The 24,281-nt window shown below is 36.4% G+C and overlaps 1 protein-coding gene across 1 annotated transcript in view; it reads left to right on the top strand.

The window, feature by feature from the left end:
• LOC150106780 (phosphatidylinositol 4-kinase type 2-alpha-like) overlaps positions 1–24,281 on the top strand; it is a 148,888-nt gene that overhangs the window by 47,577 nt on the left and 77,030 nt on the right. Inside the window, exons 5-6 of the mRNA XM_090393316.1 lie at positions 3,964–4,025; positions 5,692–5,739. Coding sequence (XP_090249442.1) covers positions 3,964–4,025; positions 5,692–5,739 — 110 coding nt within the window. The remainder of the gene's footprint in view (positions 1–3,963; positions 4,026–5,691; positions 5,740–24,281) is intronic.

Raw genomic sequence — 24,281 nt, 5'->3', positions numbered from 1 at the left:
ATTATTGAAGAAAAAATGAAAGAGTTTGAGAACAGCAACCAAACCTTGGAGATTCAGTGGCAAGCCTTGAAGAAAACACTGATTGATTCAGCCAGAGAGGCATGTGGTGAGGTTGTCTGCAAGGATAGAAAAATCAGAACTCCAATTGGACACAGGAAGTTAAAGAGGCAGTGAAGGAAAAGAAGAAAGCATATCAAAAGTTCCTGGCAAATAAGTCAGCTTGTGCTCTTAGAGAATACAGAGACAAATGTAAGAAAGCAAAATACTATGTAAAACTAGCTAAACAAAAGTCATGGGAGGACTTCGGCAAGATCATAGAAAATAAATATCAAGAAGGTGGTAAGATATTCTGGAGGTTGTTGAAGAAGCTTAGGAATGGAGGAAAGATTGCTGTAAAAGGAGTTAGAGATGGTAAAGGTGACATGAAAATGGGAGAAAAAGATATCCTTGAAGTATGGAGTAATTACTTTGAAAAACTGCTAAATGAAATAAGCAGTGATGACAGCACAGTGGTAAAAAAACACTCAACAGGCACGCAGCCAGGAATACATATTCATCCTCGAAGTAGATAAAGCCATTTGAGGCTTGAAATGTGGAAAGGCAGCAGGAGTAGATGATATTCGACCAGAAATGCTGAAGTATGGTGGTAGAAAAGTCTTACAGTGACTGCTCTGCATAGTTCAGAAAGCCTGGACAGAGGGATGAATTCCCGATGATTGGAGTAGAGTTCTCATAGTACCCATATATAAAAAGGGAAATAAAACTGAATGTGAGAATTACAGAGGTGTTTCCCTACTGAGTGTTCCTGGCAAGATCTATGCGAGTATACTTGAGAAACGGTTGAGAAGAATTGTGGAAGAAAAGCTTGGTGAAGAACAAGCTGGATTCAGGCCAAATAGAGGCTGTCAGGATCAGATCTTCACTTTACGACAAATAGTTGAGAAAGCATGGGAATATAACAAAGATCTGTATTTAAGTTTTGTCGATCTGGAAAAGGCATATGACATGCCGCCAAGAGAGAAGCTATTCAATACGCTACAGTTATATGGTGTCAACGGGGTATTATATCAAGCAATGCTTAATGTTTATTTGATGTAAGTCAGGTTAGAATTGAAGGAAGTATAGAAAGATGGTTTAATGTTAATTCTGGTGTCAGATAAGGATGTACATTATCCCTTCTGTTATTCATTATCCATATGGATCACATTATGAAGGTAAGTGGTATTAAACCTGATATCAAAATTGGAGATGTTAAACTTAGCTCTTTACTTTATGCAGATGATAATTAATTACTTTAAAAGACAGAGATATATGATCTGATAATATTGGAGTCTTGAGAGACAACGGATTAATTTGGAGGAAAATCATTGTTTAGAAGTTAGTAATCGTGTAACGTTTTATGTACTACTAGCATAATTCTCCTGTACATCTCCTGAGGGTACATATCAGGAATTTGATGATGATGATGATAATTTTCTCTGTTAATTTTTATAGATAACTGTAGTTTTGGTTTTTATATCCTCATTAATTATAATTAATTAAGTTATAACGAGATTCTCTCTACATTCAACAGTTATTAACTTTTTTTAATGACTTATTAAAAAGTTTGATTGCTAATGAGAAAATTCAGAATTTCCCTTTGAAAATGCTGACATCCTTTTTCATATATTTTCATTTCCTCCCATGACCAGTTCTCACACTTTCCCAAACTTCCATTCTTTCATAATGGTGGGATTATTTAATAACAATCTCTTATGCACATATTAATATTTGTGACTGAACTTATATAATACCAAAAGAGTACTTCTCTTGTTTTCTGAATGAAACTGAAAGAAAGTGATAAATTGCTTGAAAATATTGCTGTTTTTTTATGATCAGCAAAGAGGTAATTGCTACATATAGTAAACACACTGCATTATTTGCATGCATTTAGTTTCTGTCAGGTAGTAAATAGCTATTTATTGCTTAATTAATTTTAATGTTGTTTAAAACCTTGATAAGACCTCACTTGGAGTATGATGTGCAGGTCTGGTCTCTGGTTTTTGTTGTAATTCTGATACAGTGGAGTGACAGTATGTTTGAATATAATGAAAGAGTAACATAATGAAGCCCAGCTTTACTGCAGAACACACATACACACAGACACAAAAAAAAATAATAATTCTTAGAAAAAAAGTGTTCATATCTGCTTGACCAATATATGCAGCCTTAACAGCAATATAAATGATGAACACTACCACCTACATCATCCAAACCAGACATTCCTATCAAAACCTCAGCTACCAACCTCAACTGTTATACACCTTGGCCATCAAAACTACACCATACACATTTCCTTCTGCTACAAGGAATATAGTAGACAACTTATATTCTTATTTTAATGCTTTAGCCAAGTGCAACCAAACCCAGTTTTCATGTGAAGTATCAGCACAGCTAGTTACTTGTATATAGAGACTGTTGAATTCTCACATGCTTTAGTGTTCCATAATGTTAGTTATGGTCAGCACAGCTAGTTACTTGTATATAGAGACTGTTGAATTCTCACATGCTTTAGTGTTCCATAATGTTACACACTATCTTTCAGACATGTATGTTGTTTTGAATTATGGAATTATTGAGGTCGTGTTGTTGTTTTTAATTATGGGAATTATTGAAATCAGACGTGTGTTATTTTGAATTATGGAGAATTATTGAGGTCTCATCAGTTAGAGCTAGATAAAGGAAGATGGTGAGGTTAAATGAATACATAATCCATATATTTTTCATATATAAATAGTAAATTGGTTGCTACCATGTTATTAAAATACTCGGGATCAGAGATACAGTAAGGGCTTCCCTATAACATCCCTTTAACTCTGCTTATACAGTCTGCTCATACAATGATTTTCACTTATGACAATGCCCATTGATACAACAATTTTAGCGATATGATGCTGCTGTGAATCAACCAATGCTCAGTTTTTGTTGACCAGTTTGTTTTTGACATTCTTACTTATTTACTCCTTGCATCTCTCTCTGTTTCAGTGTTTTGCTATGAATTATAAACTGATTATAACTATTATTTTATTTTATTGTTGTCAATAATGGGAAATAATAATCAAAGTAAGGATACTATTGTTTCTAGTGAAAAGAAGGACTTGTAAACCTATAATATTAGATACTGAGATTAAAATTATTAAATTTAGTGATAATGGTAGTATTGAACACTGGGTAAGCTGTAGCCTAAATTTATCTTGCACTACTGTTGTTAGTTGTTAAAAACAAAGGCATAAACAAAAAAATTCTTAGTGAAGTATTAAGTACTACACAAGTTAATACTATAGTTATCATTAACGTGACAATCTCATTGCTGAAATGGAAAAACGTTTATTAATGTAGATAGATAATCAAATTCACTTACTACAATTTTTTTTTTTTTTTTTGGATTCTGTCTTATTGAACACCTCTGTCAAATAAAAGGTGTCAATTTGATAATATTCAACTTGTAACCAGAGTTACAGGTAAAATTTTGGTCACTGACTGGCTATAATACTTGGATCAAGAGTTAATACAGTGTCCTGATTCATTAATGTATTTATTTTAGTTTTTAGTAGTTAGGGTTTTAGCAGTCTCATAGAGTGCAGTTACTGAGAATAGCACGAAATATGTCTGTATTCTACTGTAATTAATAAATTTTGAACATACCATATTACCTCTTAAGAAATTTTTATGTAGTGTATGCCAATTTTTTAAATGTTCACATTCTTCATATAACTGATGCACTATTTTGATCATTTAGTGTGCTGAAATATACTTTGAAATTCATGATCTAAACACACACATTCACTGTTAAAATGGTTTTCTAAAGAAAATTTATAAAATATTTATAAAACTTTCTTGACTTTATATAGTAAAGTTGTGATGTCTGCTAAAATTTATATGTATCATCAGAAGGAAATTTCATATGTTTATTTTTTTATGTAGATAGGGGAAATGATAACTGGCTGATAAAATATACATCACCCGATAGAGAAGCAACCAACTCTGTAAGTATTTATATCTATGTACAAACACACACACACACACACACACACTGCTTGGAAAGAAGTCAATGAGTCGTGTTTGTAGCCGGCATAAATTCGAGGAATATTATGCTCCCAAGTCAATGCAACTATGTCCAGGTGAAATGGTTGCAAGAAGGGAACTGATGGAGTTTGAAAGAAGCATTATGCTATGAAAGAAGTAGAATGCTATGTTGCAAGCCTATCCATTCGCTAGATTTTTGTCAAACTGGACCATTTCAAGTCAACAATCAGCAATACCATACTGAGATGAAAGCACAGGGCATCAACTGCAAGTGCTACCTGTAGTGGACTACCCACCATACTCACCGAATGTGACCGTAGGATAGGATGCTATGTAAAAAGGATAATATGTAAAAACTGCCATTCGTTGGCTGATACATTGAATGCAAAGTTCTAAGCATCATCTGGAAAATGAATCTGCACAAAAACAGTCAGAACCGAGGCTCAAAACATGGGTTTCCATGGTAGGATCACAATATGTAAGCCCTACATTACTCGAACCAACATGCAGCATCATGTGTGTATGTACAGTGAGATGTGGGAACTTGGAAAGCTGTGTTATAGAGTGATGAATCACTCCATACCCTCTATCGAGCAGATGGATGAGTGTGGCGGATGCCCGGTGAATGTCTGTTACTAGAGTGTGTAACCCCATCTATGACAGAGGTGGCTGTGTGATGGTATTGTCCTGTTTTTCCTGGTTTAGCCTCAGACCTCTGTGGTGCCACAAACATTGAACTCTGAGAAGAATATGTACATTCTGGATAATACAATGCTTCCTACAGAACAGTCATTGTCTCTGTCAGCAAGACAATGCACAGTGTCATAAGGCTGCTGCTGTAACTGCATGGTTTGTGGACATGAAAGGCATCACATTTGACTGACTTCCACAGAGCCCTGATCTCAACTCTGTTGAACATCTGTGGGATGAACTGGAGTGTCTGGTGAGGTCAAGGGATGTTCACCCCACAACAGTCCAGCACCTCGTTATGTGCCTACAGGAAGAATGGTCCAAATTCTCATCGATCGCTACTGTATGCATGTGGAAAGTATGCTCGTAGGAATTGCTGCAGTCATTGCAACAAAAGGAGGTCTTATATCTTATTAAGATGGGCACCATGGCAGTTTGTTCCTCACACTATGGTGTCTGTTGACTTCTTTCCAAGCAGTGTGTATACATATATATGCACACAGTATATGGATGGGAATCGAGCCCAGGTCTTTCCGACCAAAGGGCTTCGTCTATACCAACTGAGCTACGGTGGCTCAATAATAATAATTATTTAACTTAATAAAATATTTTTATGTAGATGTCTCTGATACTTCTTCATAGAGAACATATGTATAAACTCCTTTCTCTTTATTAGTATATTAAATTAACATAAGGGATGGTGGGACTAATTGGTCACATTTTTGTACAAAAATAATAGAACATATAATGATATGCAAAGGTTGGTATCTATAATTTTTCATGGATTTTAACAACTGAAAATGAAAAAATAGATTTTTTGTAGTTATGATGTTTGGGGGATATTTTTTTAAAAAACTCATTAGTATATTTAGTATATGAAATTGATGTCTGTCATCTCACTTAGTTAAAATTATTTTGCGTAAATTTGAATTTTAGGAAGAGGCTGGATCTAGGAAAAAAAGATTGGTGACAACAGCAACACATGTAAGTTTTTGAAATCCTTGTTTTAATATGTCATTTGCAGTAAATTGTCAAGAATTTCTTTTGTAAATGATCCGGTACCTGTAAAAATTCTTTCGACATTCATGACAACCTGTATTGCATTATAAACATGGTGTAAATCTTAGAAATAACCAAAGCCTCTGTACCACTGATGAACCTTTGATGCACAGTATACAGCCTCTCTGTCAAACCAATCCTGCCTTCTTGAAGTGTTGCCTATTTCCACCAAATAGGCTCTGATACTATCAGCAAGCACTGCCACTGTCAAAGGTTATCTTCCTAGTTGAATGAACTGAAAACCAAACCCTCCACCTTGTTTGTGAGGGCCTGAAGTGGGTGATGCTATATTTGGTATTTAGACCAGAAGTTCTAGTTTGAGCATAATGTGAGCAATATCCTTATTGAATATGTCAAACATACAGTGGAGATCCAGATACCAGTTATAAATTAATGATACAGAAATTATCCATATTCTGTTTTTAAATACAACTGACACATGTACAGAAAAATTGAATTTATTAACTCCAGTTTTTCCTTGTTTCAGTTCACAACATTCAAAACATCAGCCACATGGCATGTGCTTACTTGCTTGTGTCTCAGTCACTATTAGAGTTCAAAGGGAAACAATGGTTAGCTTTTGTAATTAAATAAAAGGTTGCATAATTTATCATCATTACAATTTTATATATACGTATATTTGCCAAATCAGGTAGAATAAAACCATGAGTATATATATATATATATATTATATCCCCTGTACCTTGTATATGTATATTATTATTAACATCTGACCATCATAGAGTCAAAGACTCATCTTGGGAGGCACACACTATTGCACACAATGCTCATCCAGCCATGCCTTAAACTGATTCAATGTGTCTACATTCACAACACTCAAGCAATGCAATTTCACTCACCAACCACTCTCCATGCAAAAAACTTGTTCCTCACTCCTCTGCCCACACCTTCTTTATGCAGTTTCCAGCAATGCCTCATGTTCTACCCCCTCTCACATTCTATGAAAAATCTTATCCACGTCAACCTGATAACTACCCCTAACTATCTTATATATCTCAATCATATCCCCCCCCCACTTCCTCCTATTCACAAGGCTCTGCAACTTACATTCCCTCAATCTGTCTCGTACTTCACATTGCAATGACCACTGACCACCTTTGTGAATCTTCTCTGGACCTTTCTAACATCTTTGTCACCATGAAAACTCAGCGACTAAATATGTGCACAGTAATCCACATGAGGCTTGATCAAGGCCTTATACAGTGGCATCATAATCGCTTTATTTTTGCATGTCAGGATCCTCTGTATCATTGCCATTATCCGATGTGACGTCTTCACAACTTGTTCAATGTGGTCCCTAAATTTCAGGTCCTTGTCCACCACCATTCCCAGATCTGCCTCTACCTCCTTTAGTTTCCCCACCAAGTATATACTTTGCAACATTGAACTGATAGTTCTACTTACCTGCCCATTCATGCATCTATTCAAGTCCTCCTGTAAGGTCATAACATCTGCTTGACCCTGTATTGCTCTCCCCAATTTTGCATCATCTGCAAACAGCTATATATCACTAGTTAAACCCATCCCATTATCATTAATATACAAATTGAAAAGCAATGGTCCCAAAACTGCCACACACCACTGGTGACCTTCCTCTTTTGGGATACTGCAACCCCATATACAACTTTCTGATACCTATCTGACAGCTAGTCACTGATCCAACTCTGAAATCTGTTATCCAATCCCATTTGTTTCAATTTACAGTTATCCCTCGACTTACATCGTGGTTCTGTTCCATCAGGCAGGATGTAAGTCGATACATTAAATCAACAGAGTTATAGGGGTTAGGGACTTAACAGTAATAAGTATACTGTCATTTTAATTTTTAAACCTTATTATGAAACTGTACTGTGTGTCACTGCCACTATAAAACAGGAAATAATCGCCCAAATCTTCATCCACAATCACGTTATAAAATTATTTTATTCATATTTTTTATTAATTATTTATGAATTTAATGAATGTCTACGTGGCATTGTAATATTTTTCTTATTTATTTTCTAGTTCAAATTATCTATAGACTTCAATTTCTAATTCACACATAAAACTCACAATTAATCTTAATCCTTTAGTCCTTAACTTAGTTTTAACCCCCCCCCCTCAAGACCTTAGGTATGCTCTTACACATGCTTGAATTGTAGACTTAGGAAAAGCCTCTGGCTGGAGCCAAGTCCTTAATCTACTTTGCTGTATTTCACTTGTATTGATCCTTAAAAATGTATTTTTTTTATTGACTGCACCGTTAAGGATTGCGTAAAAGAATTGTTGTTCCTTCCCTTACGTACAAGAAAAATATTTAGCTAAGCACAGAAATAGCTCATAATTTAACTCTATTAATTAATCAGTCAGTCGTGGCTATTACTACTCTTAGGTCACACAGATTCGGTATTTTTATGAGAAGTGCATTAGCCAAACAAGATCAGGCAAGCTATTAACAAAAACAACTTGTTTATTCTTACTAAGACAAATTATATACAACATTCAAACAACACATATCACGTGTCTGGTTCTAACTAAGACAACAAGAGTACACTGGAAGCAATACTTGTCATTGTCTAACTCTCCATAAAATCAATTAAGCATTTCGCATAAGCTTTAAGACAAAGAAATCATAATTAAACATAACTTTTCAGACACTTGGATGATACTTAACGCAATTAACTTTCTCTCACATAAACACTCAAACCACATTCACTCTTAGCAATACATAATATAAGCAAATCTTTAGATCTCTATATTCTATTATTCACACTCAAACTAAAATACAACTTTCTGATTCTTTCTAACACCTTCTATGCCACTAGATAACAGAACCAACATTTGTCGTTTGAACTTCACAATCTAGGATATTACATGAAACATTCTACTTACAATCTTTTTAGTCTATTACACAGTCGTAGATCCTCAAGGGCTATGGGCACATTCCGCTTCTTCCCAGCTGACTTTCGATCAGGCATTAGAACACTTCTGCGATAATTCAGCACACAAGTAGATCATCGGGGAATTTCACGGTGGGATATCGTGAAAAGGCCGTCTCTGCTACTAGCGAACTTCCCATCTTCGCAGGAACGCAACTCTCCCCCATCCTTGGAAAGGCCTGGCACAGGAACAAACTTTGAAACGAAAGCCCCCTAGCCACTCAATCTCTGTCTTTTATATCATTCTCCTGATCTTGGCCCTTCTTCTATAAAGTCCCCCGGATTTACTGGAGGGTTATCACTGGGTTTTGGCGGGAAAAACTCATAATCCGGTGACCTTGCAACTGTTGCTAGCCTTATGTCTCCTAGTCTAATCCTGTCAGCTTAATTTTTGTTACAAATCTAGTGGTTCTTATTCAAATATTTTAACATTTAGTTACAACATTTATCTCAGTACAGTGAATTATACATTCTTTTACTTACAAGTATAATATGTAATTTAATTGCCCATGTAAAATCGACATAGAAAAAATCTCTCTCTTTTTTTTTCTATATGAGATTTTACAACATCTTCATTACCTTCCCTATGTGAAGGATAAGGTTATAGCTCTTCTGGTATAACCTTTTTTTTTTTTTTTTTTTCGATTAAAATGTCTGATGTGCTTTGCTTATTTGCTATAAATTTGTTTATAGCAAATGCATCACGTACTTTCTTTTCTACTAATAAGTAGCATTCAACATTGGGGGTCCATGTCTTCAGCCATTTTGAGAACATCGCTAACTTCAGAGAACATTTCTGCAAAATCCTTCACTGTGAATTGTTTAACTACCTCTTCTTTTTCGCGTTCTTCTTCTGCAACACATTGTTCCTCTAGTTCGACCAATTCTTTGTTGGTCAACTTTTCAGGGGCACTTCCTATTAGTTGAACTATGTCGTCATCATTCACTTTGAGATTCAGATTGTTTGCTAGGCCCACTATTTCTTCCCTCAATTTACAAAATTCTTCATTTTTTTCACTGTTTGTGTACAACTTTCAAAATTGTACACAAACCTTTTTAATGTATTTTTCTATATGCCACTCATACATTGAGAGATCACTTCGCCCCAAACTACAGCAATATTTTTAATAGCATGATAAATATTGAATGCTTTCCAGGATTGCATGAGAGTCTGGTCATTTCCTTCATTAGCAGAAATGGCTTGTGAAAAAGTTCTCCATAGATAATAAACCTTAAACACTACTAGAACTCCCTGATCCATGGTTAGATCAATGAAGTAATGTTTGGAGGGAGAAACATGACTTGAACATGGTGAAGATCACCGATATAAAACGGATGACCTGGAGTATTATCTAGAATTAATAAAATTTTAAATTCTACATTTTCTTTCACACAATAGCTTTCCATTTCACTCGAATAACAGTTGATTAAGGCATCCACAAACAATTTTTGAGTCATCCACGACTTCTTATTGCTCCACTAATGAACTGGAAGAGTATGTTTCCTAATGTTTTTGAAAGCTCGTGGATTCTCACTGTGCCATATCAAATGGTTTCAGTTTATATCCAACCACATTACCCCCTAAACAGAATCATAACATGGTTTTTAAGAGCTTTGAAACCAGTAATAATTTTATCCAATTTCTCCACAAACACCTTGGCAGTCTTCTCGTCGGAACTTGCAGGTTCACTATATATTTTCACGTTATGCAGTGCAAAATGCTGCTTGAATCTCGTGAACCAATCGGAAGAAGCATTGAATTCGTAGTTGTAATCAGGTCCTGCTTTCTCCTTCACATGTTGAAGACACTTAGTGCCTTAGCGGTATGCACTTTTGGTTCAGGTCCTCTATGCATGATGGAAGTAGCTTTTCCAATCACTGATAAGACCTTGTTGTTGCTTCATTACTATCATTGAACTTGCAACTTTCTTTCAAGATCAATTGCTCCCAAATTTTTCTGTGATTCTTCACTAGGTTTTTTTAATGGGGCATGTAGAGGCTATGTTACACAAAATATTTAAATACACAAATAACATAATTTTGAAACACAAAATCAACGGAGGAACTGTTGAAGCCAAATGCCGACTGTCGAGGCACTGTTGCCACTGCATTGTTGCTAAATGAAAACCGTTTTACTTTACACATGCTTTCATCTTGTTTGAAAGTATAGTCTAAATTGTTATTTATTCCATCATAGGATCACGGACATATCTTCGAAAGGACGTAACGCAAACGGATGTAAGTTGAGGGATGACTGTATTTAACAGCTTGTCGTGTGGCAATCTATCAAAAACTTTTGCAAAATCCAAGCACACTACTGTATATGTATCTCCCTTGTCAAGGTATTTTGTCATTTTGTTATAGTACATAAGTAAGATAGTAAAACATGATCTTTCCTTAACAAACAGAGAATATTGCTGTTATCAACCATTTCTGTATCCTGCTTCTCACCAATCTCTCTAGTACCTCTTATAAAATGCCACAACTCTAGCTATACAGATTGACCTATAATTTGTACCCAAACTCTCTAAGGTTTTTCTTTGTCTGATTGTCAATTTCTGCTCATTTTGCACTTTTGTTTTCCTTACTAACTGAGTCACTATCCTGGCTGGTTCTTTATACTCTTCGTGTAACTGATTATTACCATTATTCATCTTGTACTGCTTCAAGTTCCTTCTTCCAGATTTCATGCTTAAGCCCCTCATTCATCCATTTTACACCTACCTTATTTAGCTTTTGGCCTTCAGTATACACTTGCACATTGATGTTATGTATTTCTTTGTCAGTTTTCAAGCAGCATTTATTTCCTTACTGCTCAACTCCTCGTTCCAAGTTATAGTTATAGTGACTCTTAGCTGTTGAATGATCCACAACTTGAAACAAAAGATGTCAGTTTCTTTTCATTTTTGGGGATATTTTCATGGTTACAGATAAAGACAATAGTGCATAGACCAGTAAGGCAGTAGGGACGCAAAATGGACACTGAGCACAGCAGACAGAGGTAGGAAACAAGACACGTGGCGTTAGCTTACCCGATCTTGGATAGGAAACAGCAAGTCCTTAAACACTAAATGAAATTGCATATATGGAAAAAGTGGATCATAAAAGTGCATATAACAAGACTCCACTATGCATCCTTCCCCAAGCTACTATCTCCACACAAGGCCATCCTTACTAGCTTACCTGCCCTAACATTCTCACTTTCTCAGATAAAAATAGCCACTCCAAATGCCAGTGTCCTTCAGTATTCAAATGCAGCATGTCTCTTGCATACACTTCTCTTCTATCATGAAATACACTTGCCATTAATGTATTACAGACCTTTTGACACATTCTTGTTATCATGTCATTCATTATTATTACTTTTCTCAACTCTGCATAATCATATCTGAACAATACTCTCACTGTTCATTATCATATCAGTATCATTTCTAAACTTTTCTGCTGCTGCACAATCTCTGCCATTGATCTCAAATTTTTCAACCTGGTTCATACATCTAGGACATGAACATTTATACAGATGGTGGTAAAGCCACCTTTGTAAGTGTTGACCGCATGTGAATGGTTTTGCAGTTAGATGTTGGAGAGAGTGTTGTTCATTGAGAAGTTGGAAGTGCAAAATTGGGGAACTAGATGTATTAAGGGAGATACAGTTAAGTGTGGGTTCATCTGTCTGTGAGACAAATGAATGTCTAAATGAATTTCGCAGGTTTCAAATCCAAATGGGTTGGTAAGACATGCAACAGTAACTCTTGGGTCCAAGGCAATGTTGAAATGCATACACTTGCAGCAGAAGTATCAGAAATAAAAGAGAAATTTTTGGCATTGGTCTAATTGACTTTATCAAAAATTATTGGCATCAGTGAGACCTGGTTGACATAAAATGATATAGTTACAGGGATAGAATATGAAAGACACTATAATTTCAGGGAAGATAGAGGGAATGGAATAGGAGATGGGATATTGCTGATGACAGCTAAAGAATTTCAACCAACAAAAATAGAAGTTAACCCGTCGTTAGTAAGGTGGGGTGTCACGGACCCCAAAGATATGTGACACCGCCACCTTACTAACGGCAGTTTAAGGAGCATTTTAGGTCTCAGTGAGATTATTCATTTGAGGCTATCTAGTGTGAGATAGAGGCCATAGGGAAAAATATATTGTTGATTGCAGCTATAGACCTTTACTTTACTTACATTTTATCATAGAGTACACGTGTAGAGGCTTAAGTGCTGTGAGGACATCATGTTGGAGGCTTAAGATTTTTTACAACACTCAAAAAGAATTAAAATAGAATTTAATACTTCCTATATTTCGTCCTAGTCACTAGGACATCTACGGGGATTACAAAAACAATTAATGTAACATATACACAAATAACAAACAATAATAAGCCCAACCACGTGGGTGACACTAAAGTCCTATCTAGGTAGAGCGCCCTCTAAGGGCAGTAGTAGGTGGCCTGGAATGTAAGGTGGGAACTCTGATGATGAGTGTTTCCCAAATCTTCGGAAGCTTAATGCAACCGTATTTATTGAGATTTGGTTTGTTTTTGAGAGCTGCTGCTTCTAAGAAAAGTCTCTCTTTCTTGAATTTTCTGTGGTGGAGCATGGTGGTTTTCTTCCATGATACCCTGTGGGTGGTGTCCAAAACATGGTCAGCCAAGCCTGAATGGCCATAGTTGTGTTTGAAGATGTAAGACTTGTGTTCCTCTAGACGGATGGATGCTGATCTGCCTGTCTGTCCAAAGTACGTCCGCTTACAGGAACAGGATACTTTGTAAACTCCAGGCAGAGAGAGAGGAGGGAGCTGATCTTTTGTAGAACGGATAAGGGTAGCAAGTTTGCAGTGGGGCTTATACGCTGTGTGTAGGTTGTACTGTTTTAGTATCTTGGCTATTTTTTCTGATGTGCCACGGATGTAGGGTATGGTGATGGCATTTTTAAAATCTTGTTGACGAGAAGAATGGGGGAGGAGTTGATTATTTTTTTGATACTGTGATCGCTGTAGCCATTGGAGAGGAAAGTGCTGTGTATGTGGTTAAGCTCAGTAGTGAGGGCGGTTCCACTGGAACAAAGATTGTGGGGTCTCTTGGTAAGAGTTTTAATAATGCCATATTGTTGAGAGGGGTGGTGGTGGGAGAGTTTGTGAATGTATCTGCCTGTGTGTGTGTGGGTTTTCTGTATATGGTGAAGGTAAGTGTATCATTAGGCAGGCGTGTGACTAAGGTGTCTAGGAAGGGTAAACAATTGTTCTTTTCCTTTTCCATAGTGAACTGGATTCTTGGATGTAGACTATTAAGATGACTGAGGAAGGAGTCTAACGTGTCTGGGCCATGAGGCCAAATAGAGAACACATCACTACATATCTTAGCCAGATAGAAGGTTTGAGTGGGGCTGAGTCTATGGCTCGTTTTTCGAAATCTTCCATATAGAAATTGGCAAGGGGACGAGAGGGGGGAACCCATGGCAGTTCCCACTATCTGCTTGTAGATTTTGTTGTTTCAAGAGAAATACCCAGAGTTAATGGCAAAGGAAAAGAGATCTAAGATGTCAGAGGGAAAAACGTTTTCTAAGAGAGATAAGATGTCAATTAAGGGAATATTGGTAAACAAAGAGGAGATATCAAAGCTTACCAATATGTCTGTCTTATTCAAGGTTAAATTTTCTGTGAGGGCTTTAAAGTGGGTCGAGTTTTTTATATAGGAAGGGGACCTTCCAGTGAGGGGGATCAGAGAGTTGACCAGCTGTTTAGATAGTCTATAGCAAGGTGCATTGGTGGCATCTACTATAACCCTGACTGGGGAATTGGGTTTATGGATTTTAGGTTTGGCTTTATGGAAAAATCCATAAACCCAATTCCCCACACAGGCCTATAGTAGATGCCACCAATGCACCTTGCTATAGACTATCTAAACAGCTGGCCAACTCTCTGATCCCCCTCACCAGAAGGTCCCCTTCCTATATAAAAAACTCGACCCACTTTAAAGCCCTCACAGAAAATTTAACCTTGAATAAGACAGACATATTGGTAAGCTTTGATATCTCCTCTTTGTTTACCAATATTCCCTTAATTGACACCTTATCTCTCTTAGAAAACGTTTTTCCCTCTGACATCTTAGATCTCTTTTCCTTTGCCATTAACTCTGGGTATTTCTCTTGGAACAACAAAATCTACAAGCAGATAGAGGGAACTGCCATGGGTTCCCCCTCTCACCCCCCCTTGCCAATTTCTATATAGAAGATTTCGAAAAACGAGCCATAGACTCAGCCCCACTCAAACCTTCTATCTGGCTAAGATATGTAGATGATGTGTTCTCTATTTGGCCTCATGGCCCAGACACGTTAGACTCCTTCCTCAGTCATCTCAATAGTCTACATCCAAGAATCCAGTTCACTATGGAAAAGGAAAAGAACAATTGTTTGAACCTTCCTAGACACCTTAGTCACACGCCTGCCTAATGATACACTTACCTTCACCATATACAGAATACCCACACACACAGGCAAATACATTCACAAACTCTCCCACCACCACCCCTCTCAACAATATGGCATTATTAAAACTCTTACCAAGAGAGCCCACAATCTTTGTTCCAGTGGAACCGCCCTCACTACTGAGCTTAACCACATACACAGCACTTTCCTCTCCAATGGCTACAGCGATCACAGTATCAAAAAAATAATCAACTCCTCCCCCATTCTTCTCGTCAACAAGATTTTAAAAATGCCATCACCATACCCTACATCCGTGGCACATCCGAAAAAATAGCCAAGATACTAAAACAGTACAACCTACACACAGCGTATAAGCCCCACCGAAAACTTGCTACCCTTATCCGTTCTACAAAAGATCAGCTCCCTCCTCTCTCTCTGCCTGGAGTTTACAAAGTACCCTGTTCCTGTAAGCTGACGTACTTTGGACAGACAGGCAGATCAGCATCCATCCATCTAAAGGAACACAAGTCTTACATCTTCAAACACAACTATGGCCATTCAGGCTTGGCTGCCCATGTTTTGGACACCACCCACAGGGTATCATGGAAGAAAACCACTATGCTCCACCACAGCAAATTCAAGAAAGAGAGACTTTTCTTAGAAGCAGCAGCAGCTCTCAAAAACTAACCAAATCTCAATAAATATGGTTGCATTAAGCTTCCGAAGATTTGGGAAACACTCATCACCAGAGTTCCCGCCTTACATTCCAGGCCACCTACTACTGCCCTTAGAGGGCGCTCTACCTAGATAGGACTTTAGTGTCACCCACGTGGTTGGACTTAGTATTGTTTGTTATTTGTGTATATGTTACATTGATTGTTTTTGTAATCCCCGTAGATGTCCTGGTGACTAGGACGAAATATAGGAAGTATTAAATTCTATTTTAATTATTTTTGAGTGTTGTAAAAAATCCATTAAGCCTCCAATATGATATTTATCATAGAGTGACTGCAGACCATGGGAGTTTACAGGAAGATGTTAATGCTCTATACATCAGCAGATTAGTACAGTGAGTGCAGACCAAGCAATTATTATTAGCAACTTTAACTATGAGGACATTGATTGGAGGGAGGAAATAGGGAATGGCAAGATAAAAGCTAAGGGATAATTACCTGAAACAGCATGTTATGGATGAGACTAGGTGTTTGAGAGTGCTCGATGTGGTAATAACATCAGATCTATCCATAACTAAGGTATTATACACTCTGCTTCCAATTAAAGAGTAACCATGCAGTTTTGTTCTGTGAAGTTGCTAAATATTTGGTATTCTCTGTCAAGAAAGGGTTTATGTTGAAGTACACAGCTGGTAATTATGACAGACTTAGGATGCATCATGGTAAGCTAGCAAAATTCATGACAGGTGAATTCGTTTAGTCATCAGATGTAGAGTGGGTAAGATAGTTCCATTGTATAAAGATGGCTGCAAGACAAGTAGCAAAATTACAGACCAATTAAGATCTCAGGAGTGGTAATTAAAATGTTGGAAAGTCAGTTAAAGGTAAAATCCAATAGTGGATGGATAGGAATACAATACCCTATGGTAGGCAGCATGACTTAGTAAAAGCTGGTCCCACCTTAGTAATTTACTCACATTTTATCATAGAGTGACTGCAGAATTAAATGAGGAAACAGTTATGCCATAATACTGCTGGACTTGGCAAAGGCATTTGATAGAATACCGTATGGAAAACTGTTACAAAAGTTAGAACAAATGGGAATGGATATGAAGCTGATAGCATGCATAGGAAGAGTGGAGGGGGTTACAGATAGACACCAGAGAGTAGTGTATGGCAGAGTGGAATCTAGTGAAGTGAGGATGACCAGTGGAGTTCCTCAGTGTTCCTTACTAGGACTGCTCTTTAATTTGTATATTGATGATACAGGGAATGATTTAAGTGGGATGGTGGATGTTCATTTGTTTGCTGATGAGGTAAAACTGGGGAGAGCAGTAGTTGATAAAGGTGATGTAGATATCTTCTGGGATGATTTGAATAAATTGGCTTTGTAGGCTAATGGATGTCAATTTAATGTTGCAAAATGTAAGTAGCAAATTACAGACCAATTAAGATCTCAGAGTGATAATTAATATATGGGAAAGTCAGTTAAAGTCCAGTAGTGGGTGGATAGGAATATGATACTCTATGGTGGGTAGCTTTATGTCCTGGTGATGCACTTTGGGTTTGAAAAGGTTATATACTGTGTATTACATCGATGGTACTGAAATGCAAGAAATTGATGAGGCTAGCAACATAGGGATAATGGTGGACTGAGTGGAAATTTAGAGGGCATATCACAAAAGTTGGTGAAATAGCTCATAGGATTGCTTAATTGTTGAAAAACATACTAACAAGTAAAGATAGGGAGGTTATTATCCCTCTTTATAAGGCTATGGTTTGGCTGCATCTTGACTATTGTGCACACAGATTTGGTCACCTGATTTCTTGGCAATCAGGTGGTGATGGAAAGAATTCAAAGATGAGTGACCAACTTATACACATGAATACTCCCTATGAGTGAGTATAGGTTGAAAGTATGAGATGCAAAGTTTAGTTGATAGATAAGCAGAAAAGAAAGGATGTGATTGAAACTTAAGTTATTAAATGAGTTCTATAAAATTGACACAAAGGAATTTCAGTATATGATAAATAGAGAGAGAGAGAGAGATTGAATTAGGGGTCACTTCTAGAAGGTGTATAAGAATGTGGTTAGTAAGGGCATGCTGACTAGATTTTTTGCTTTGAATGAGTAGAATGTGTTGCATAGAATTAGTTGTGTGTATATCATGATAGTGAATGATTTTAAGAGGTATGATAATTAATTTGTATATAAAGGTTAGTGTGGGTCTTTCATGATGAATCTTTTGATTCCATGGAAATACCAATATAATAATAAAGGTGGTTTCTGTGTGAAGGTGAGTTAGCAGTCTCATTAGGAGGAACAAGATTTTTTTCCTCGTGAAATAAGCAAACTGGCCAGATGAAAATATGCAACAGACAGAAATCAGGAGCCTCACAATCTTAGTTGTCCATTTAACCTTGCATGTTAGGCTAAGTGACTTTGCTCCTTTGAAAACCTGTGTAATCCTCTGATAGGGCAGTTAATCCTATTTACAAAGCATATGGCTGTAAACTGTGTGTGTGTTGTTCGTCTAGATGGTTTGCATGTTTTTCAGAATGAGAAATGTGAGTTTTCCAGGGGAAAAAATCTCATATTCATATGAGTTTGCTAACATTGTAAAACCCTAATAACGATTCTTTCTGTCCTAGACAGGATTCAAACCCAGGTCTTTCCAAAGGACATAATTAGAACTGACTGAACTATGGAGGTTCTTAACCTTAATTAACCTCAACCTATTTGAATTAGTACTTAACATGTTCATGTCGGGAAGTGTTTCGCATATTTATCGTACCGACAGGACTTCTCATTATTGTTTGTGTGCTGTTTCCGCATCATGCAGGTGGGCTGAACTGATGCAAAGTCTAGACAGCATGTTAATTGCAAACCTTTCAGTAGAATTTTATTGCTGCTTCCACATTGGAAGCAGCAATATGTGTCACTGACACAAAGTTTATGTGGCATGTTAATTGCAACTCTTTCAGTAGAATTTTATTTGAAGTTAGCATTTGTGATCTATCTTAATGACATTGAAAATTTCAAATGCAATTGAACAAACACTTATCTCATGTAATTGAAAATTTGGACAAATGTTAGGAAAATTGTTTTTAGTTAGATACTGTATTTGGTAGTACAACAAATGGTTTGCTTGATTCTATGCAACATAGTTTCTGTAGCAGGGGATGTGTTTCATTAGGTAGTGCCATTTTTATCCCAGTTGTCTCTGATTGCACATTTTGTTGACAAATATATTACACAGATAGCAAATATCTGTGTAATATATTATACTACAGATGACTACTTGCATCTGTAGTATAATGGCTGTTAGTGATTTATATTTTGCAAACAAATCCCTTTCCATCTATTCATAAATTTTTTTTTTTTAATTCTGCCCATCATAAATGCAAATATGAAAGTCCAGAGTTTATGCAATCACGTATTCTTCACTCCACTCCCAGATACTCATAACACAAGTGCACATATAATATCACAGATGTAAATTATTCATAATCCATTTTACAGTACTGAAAGTATTTTTATTCACACCTATTCTTTCTCTTCCTTATATTTGCTATTCTTTACATCTTTTAGTAAATCAAGTATAGTAACTAATAATCAAATATATAATTTTCTTTAATTATTGTTTTTTAATATATTCTGAAAAGAATATATTAAAAAATCATTCCTTTTCACTTATCCTTCTCTCCTCAATGCAGAATTGTATTTCATGTAGTAGTGCTTTTTATCTCAGTAGTGCTTTTTATCCCTCTGATTGCACAATTTGTTGACAAATATATTACAAGGCAAATATCTCTGTACCTTATGCAGGGATACAGTAAAACTACAATCGAAGAAACCATTACGAAAAGCGGAGCATTCAGTGACATGCAGGAATGAAATTGCCAGTAATTTCACTAGCTTTTCCAGATAGTTGGGTTCATGGAAAACAAGTTACTACTGTCCCAACCTGAACAGTTAAGTAATAATTCAACACAGCCACAATCAATCAAAATCCCATCACATTACCTCTCAGGTCATTCATATCAATTACCATTATATTATCTCCATCTTCTCTTCATTTCCATTGTCACAGTCCTCCATTGTTCCTCCAGGCAAATGCTTCCTTCTAACATTTTGCTTTGTACCTGCCAATCATTTGAATCTCTATACATTGCATGCATTACATCCCTGTTCATTAGCTCTCATTCCTATAACTTGCATGACTATCCATCAGAATAGCCTCATCTCCAGTCACACAAAAGTTAAATGCTTCAGCACCTTGTGCATACTTTCCTCACCTTCAATCATGCTACTTATGTCTGTTCATCTCCACTCATTTCCAACACACTACATCTGCTGCTGCTTCTAAGCCTGAGATGCTAACACTGAAATCACTCGGCACTTTCCATCGCCTGCCAGGATTCGGCCTATTTTATTAGATTTGAAAATCTCAGGTTGATAAAATTATGGGATTTTTCACGATATTAATTTTTTCTACACTGAAAATAGGAAGGAATACTGGTGTTCACCACTCAATCATTATTAGAAATTATATATAGTCGGGTCTCTTTTTATGCAGTGGATACGTTCCACAGAAAACTGCATATAAAAAATCGCACAAGAAAGGCCTAAACTTACTTTGAAAAATCAGGGATACGTTCCATAATTTTCTAAAACCACATAAAATTGAAGCAATGAATTAAAATAAACTGAAAATCGCATGAAAAAAAAGTTGATGAAAATTCGGGAAAATAAGAATGCCTAAGGTTGTTTTAAAGCTTTATTCATTTAATTTTATTAAAAAGTAACATTTTTTTTTAACATTTTGTCATCAGAATTATCATCGCTATTAGACAGTATTCGGCAACATTTGCGTACTGGTGCAAAATCATTTTCATCACCAGTAGAGATAATCGGTGCATCTGTATGGTAAAGGCAATGGTTCTTCACAAAGAAAATTAGCTTCACCCTCGTTCTGTGCTGATTTTTTTCTTCTGACAATGTAATCAGTGATTAAACTTTGCGATGATGATTTAACTAATTTTTTTATACAGCTCGCAATATCCAGACATACAGTTCTTCAGCTCACGTTGGAATTTAAAGGCTCATTCTGAATTTGTGTCATTAACAAGAAAATGATTTTTCAATTTATTGCACCGTTCAAAACCTTCTCGAATTATATTTGTAGTGAGAGAGGGACAGGTGTTTCTTCTACTTCACTATAGTTTTCTGGATCTTCGACGATATCTAAAGTTAATCGATATCCAATAATATCATCGTCACTTAAGGCATTATGCACAAGCAATTCGTCTACATCATTCTGTCTAAATGTATCAAAACCTTCTCCACCAATTTCATGTTCCAATGTAATTATTTCATCTGATAATGTAGATGTTTGCATGGTTGCACTGTTTGCAATACATCCAGGCCAAGCTGCTTTCCAGCAAGCATTTAAAATTATTTCAGTGGTCTTATTTCAGCGATAGCAGATGCAACATGATTTAAGCAGTCCAAAATAGAAAATTTTTTCCAAACGTCAGTTACTGTTAATGATTCGTTTTCTAGTTTATCCAATATAAATTTAAAAGTATGCTTAACATAATATTTTTTAAAAGCAGCAATTATGCCTTGATCTAATGGATGAATAATGCTTATTGTATCGGGTGGAAAAAACACTACTTGCACATTTGGATGTTCTAAATGGTGATGACTTGGTGCATTGTCAACAAATTAATAAAACTTTAAAATCGAGAGCTTTTTTGCTTCATGTATGTTTCCACTTCTGGTACAAAGAAATTATTGAACCATTCAGTAAATACAGCAGTTGTTACCCAGGCCTTTGTATTAGCCATCCAATGTACTGACAGCTGTTTTAGATCTTTGCCTTTTAAAGCACGTGGTCTTAGAAATCAATTTACTAGGAGGGATTTCAACATTCGATCTCCTGATGCATTGCTACAAAAGTAACAATGTTATTCGATCTTTGTTTCTTTAAACCCACTTGCTTTTTCCTCAGACTTTGCGATCTAAGTTTGACTAGGCATTTTCTTCCAAAACAATCCTATTTCATCAGCATTAAACACTTGATTGGGACAATATCCACCATCTTCAATAATTTTGGCTAACTTCTCTTGAAAATGTTTGGCTGCTGCTTCATCTGCTGCTGCAACCTCGCTGTAATCTTCACATTATGAAGTGCATTCCTTTTTAAAAACCCAGTTTACCATTCTTTGGTAGCCCAAAATTCTTTATCAGCCTGAGAAGCTCCACTTGCTTTATCTGTTCATAAAACCGAAGAGCTTTATGTTTAATTAAATAACCACTTATAGGAATTCCCCTTTGAGTTAATTCTTCAATCCAAATTACGAGCACTCATTCCATGTTTCTAATAAAGCATCTCTTGAGTACGATGATAATTTGGCACTTAGTTTTGTGCCAGAAATGACTGATTTTCTTATTGCAACTTCATTCTTTTTAATTGCTCTTATAGTAGATTCGTCTAAATTAAAATGTTTACCAATCACCATAGATCCCTCTCCTTTTGCTAAGCGATCTAAAATTGCAATTTTCATTTCCAAAGAAATTTCTTTTCTTTGGTGCTTTTTTTCCTCCATTGGGCCAAATTTAATTAATTATTAATTAATAATAAAAAATCAGCTAACGTCTTTTATTCCCTTATAGGGAGTAGGCAAAGCCTTTATACTTTTGGAGACTGAGTGGGCACTTCAATCTCCATCGGTAGCCAATCAGAAATAGCTGGCCCATGTCTATCACTAATTATAGCAGCCACCGATAAAGAGGCTGGCAAACAAGTGCTGCCATCTCTTGGTACCTAACCCTAACAAGATATGTTACTGTCTGAAATAATGTGGGTACTACGATTTTCTTGAGTTTATGGGATAAAAAAAACCAGAGTTTCCGTGAGGAAAAACCTGCTTGCCCATGCCAGAAATCGACTAACTCGGGAATCGGTCGAAGAAAGGCTTAGAAAAAGTTCCTCCAGTCAGTGACTGGACTTGAACTTACGTCTGACTTCAAGTGACTAAGCACAGAGGATACAAGCGCTGCTTCCACTGAGCTACACAGGCCTCTCATCAACAATTAATTATTAATGAATACATTACAAAATAACCAAGGTGTTCCATGAAAATTTCAGGATTTGTGAAGTGTTTCCGTTGTAGGAAAAGTTTGGGAAACATTGGATTCTCCTTCCGTTGACATGCGCAGAAGTGTCAAAAGGTCTCGTATCTGTGGACGTGCACTGCATAACTTCAAATCCGCATAAAAAGAGACCCGATTATACATGGTTTAATCCTTTATCCAAGTGTAAGTAAACAAAGTTTACACCTGAAGTATTTTCAGGACTGGAGCAACTTGTGGTAAAGGTGGTATGACTTCACATCACTTGCCTTAGTATCCCATAATGCAAAGAACATCTCCTTGCAGACATGTATAATGCTATGCATTATGGGAAGGGTCACTATCCAGACTAGTTTCAACCTTTATTGAGGTCTCATCAGTGGGAGTCAGACCCAGAGGTGATACGAAGGTTGAAGTAATGCTGAAGTCATATTTTCATTATATGAGTTGCCAAAAGGTGTCACACCTTATTATTAAAATCCTCTGGATTAGAGATAGTTAGTTGTTGAAAGTTTTTCCACTTGGTTATACTATAAATTAAAGATACCATGAAATTATATACTTGGTTTAATCCTTTATCCAAGTGTAAGCAAACAAAGTTTGCACCTGAAGTATTTTCAGGACTGGGGCAACTTAAAAGAAATCGTGGTAAAGGTGGTATGACTTTTAGTCTGGTTAGTGACCCTTCCCATAATGCATAGCATTATACATGTCTACAAGGAGATGTGCTTTGCATTATGGGATACTAAGGCAAGTGATGTGAAGTCACCTTTACCATGAGTTGCCCCAGTCCTGAAAATACTTCAGGTGCAAACTTTGTTTGCTTACACTTGGATAAAGGATTAAACCAAGTGTTATATTTTGGTCCTTCATGTCTTTTACTATATTACTTTGACTTTCCTTTATCTTATCTATTTTTACTCTCTCTATAGGGCCTCTAAGATATTCTATTAACTTGATTTCTGGGAGAAGTCCCCTTTTCGAGCTCAGGCAAATTTATTTGTTCAATTTGCTACGCCGGCCTGAGTCTAAGGATAGAAAATGTCTTATCCTTGGGATAGTTCACAGAAATAAAGTCCACTAATATTATCTAATTATATCAGGAAGCTGTAGATATCCTAGCCTTGCAGTCGTAGCCCCTTTACACTTATTTTAACCTGGATATTCCCCACACTTACAGGTTTGATATTTTTATGAGTGGTGAGTCAGTCATCATGGTCAGATTACACAAATGCATACAATATAAGACATGTTTATTGAATTTGTTGTTTTAAGG

This window comes from Typopeltis vanoorti, chromosome 5 (assembly GCF_054136105.1).
Source record: "Typopeltis vanoorti isolate ZY-2024b chromosome 5, IOZ_Tvanoo_1.0, whole genome shotgun sequence".
Classification (NCBI taxonomy): Eukaryota; Metazoa; Arthropoda; class Arachnida; order Uropygi; family Thelyphonidae; genus Typopeltis; species Typopeltis vanoorti.
Note: the sequence above shows the minus strand (reverse complement) of the source record. Positions and strands in the feature narration are given on the sequence as shown.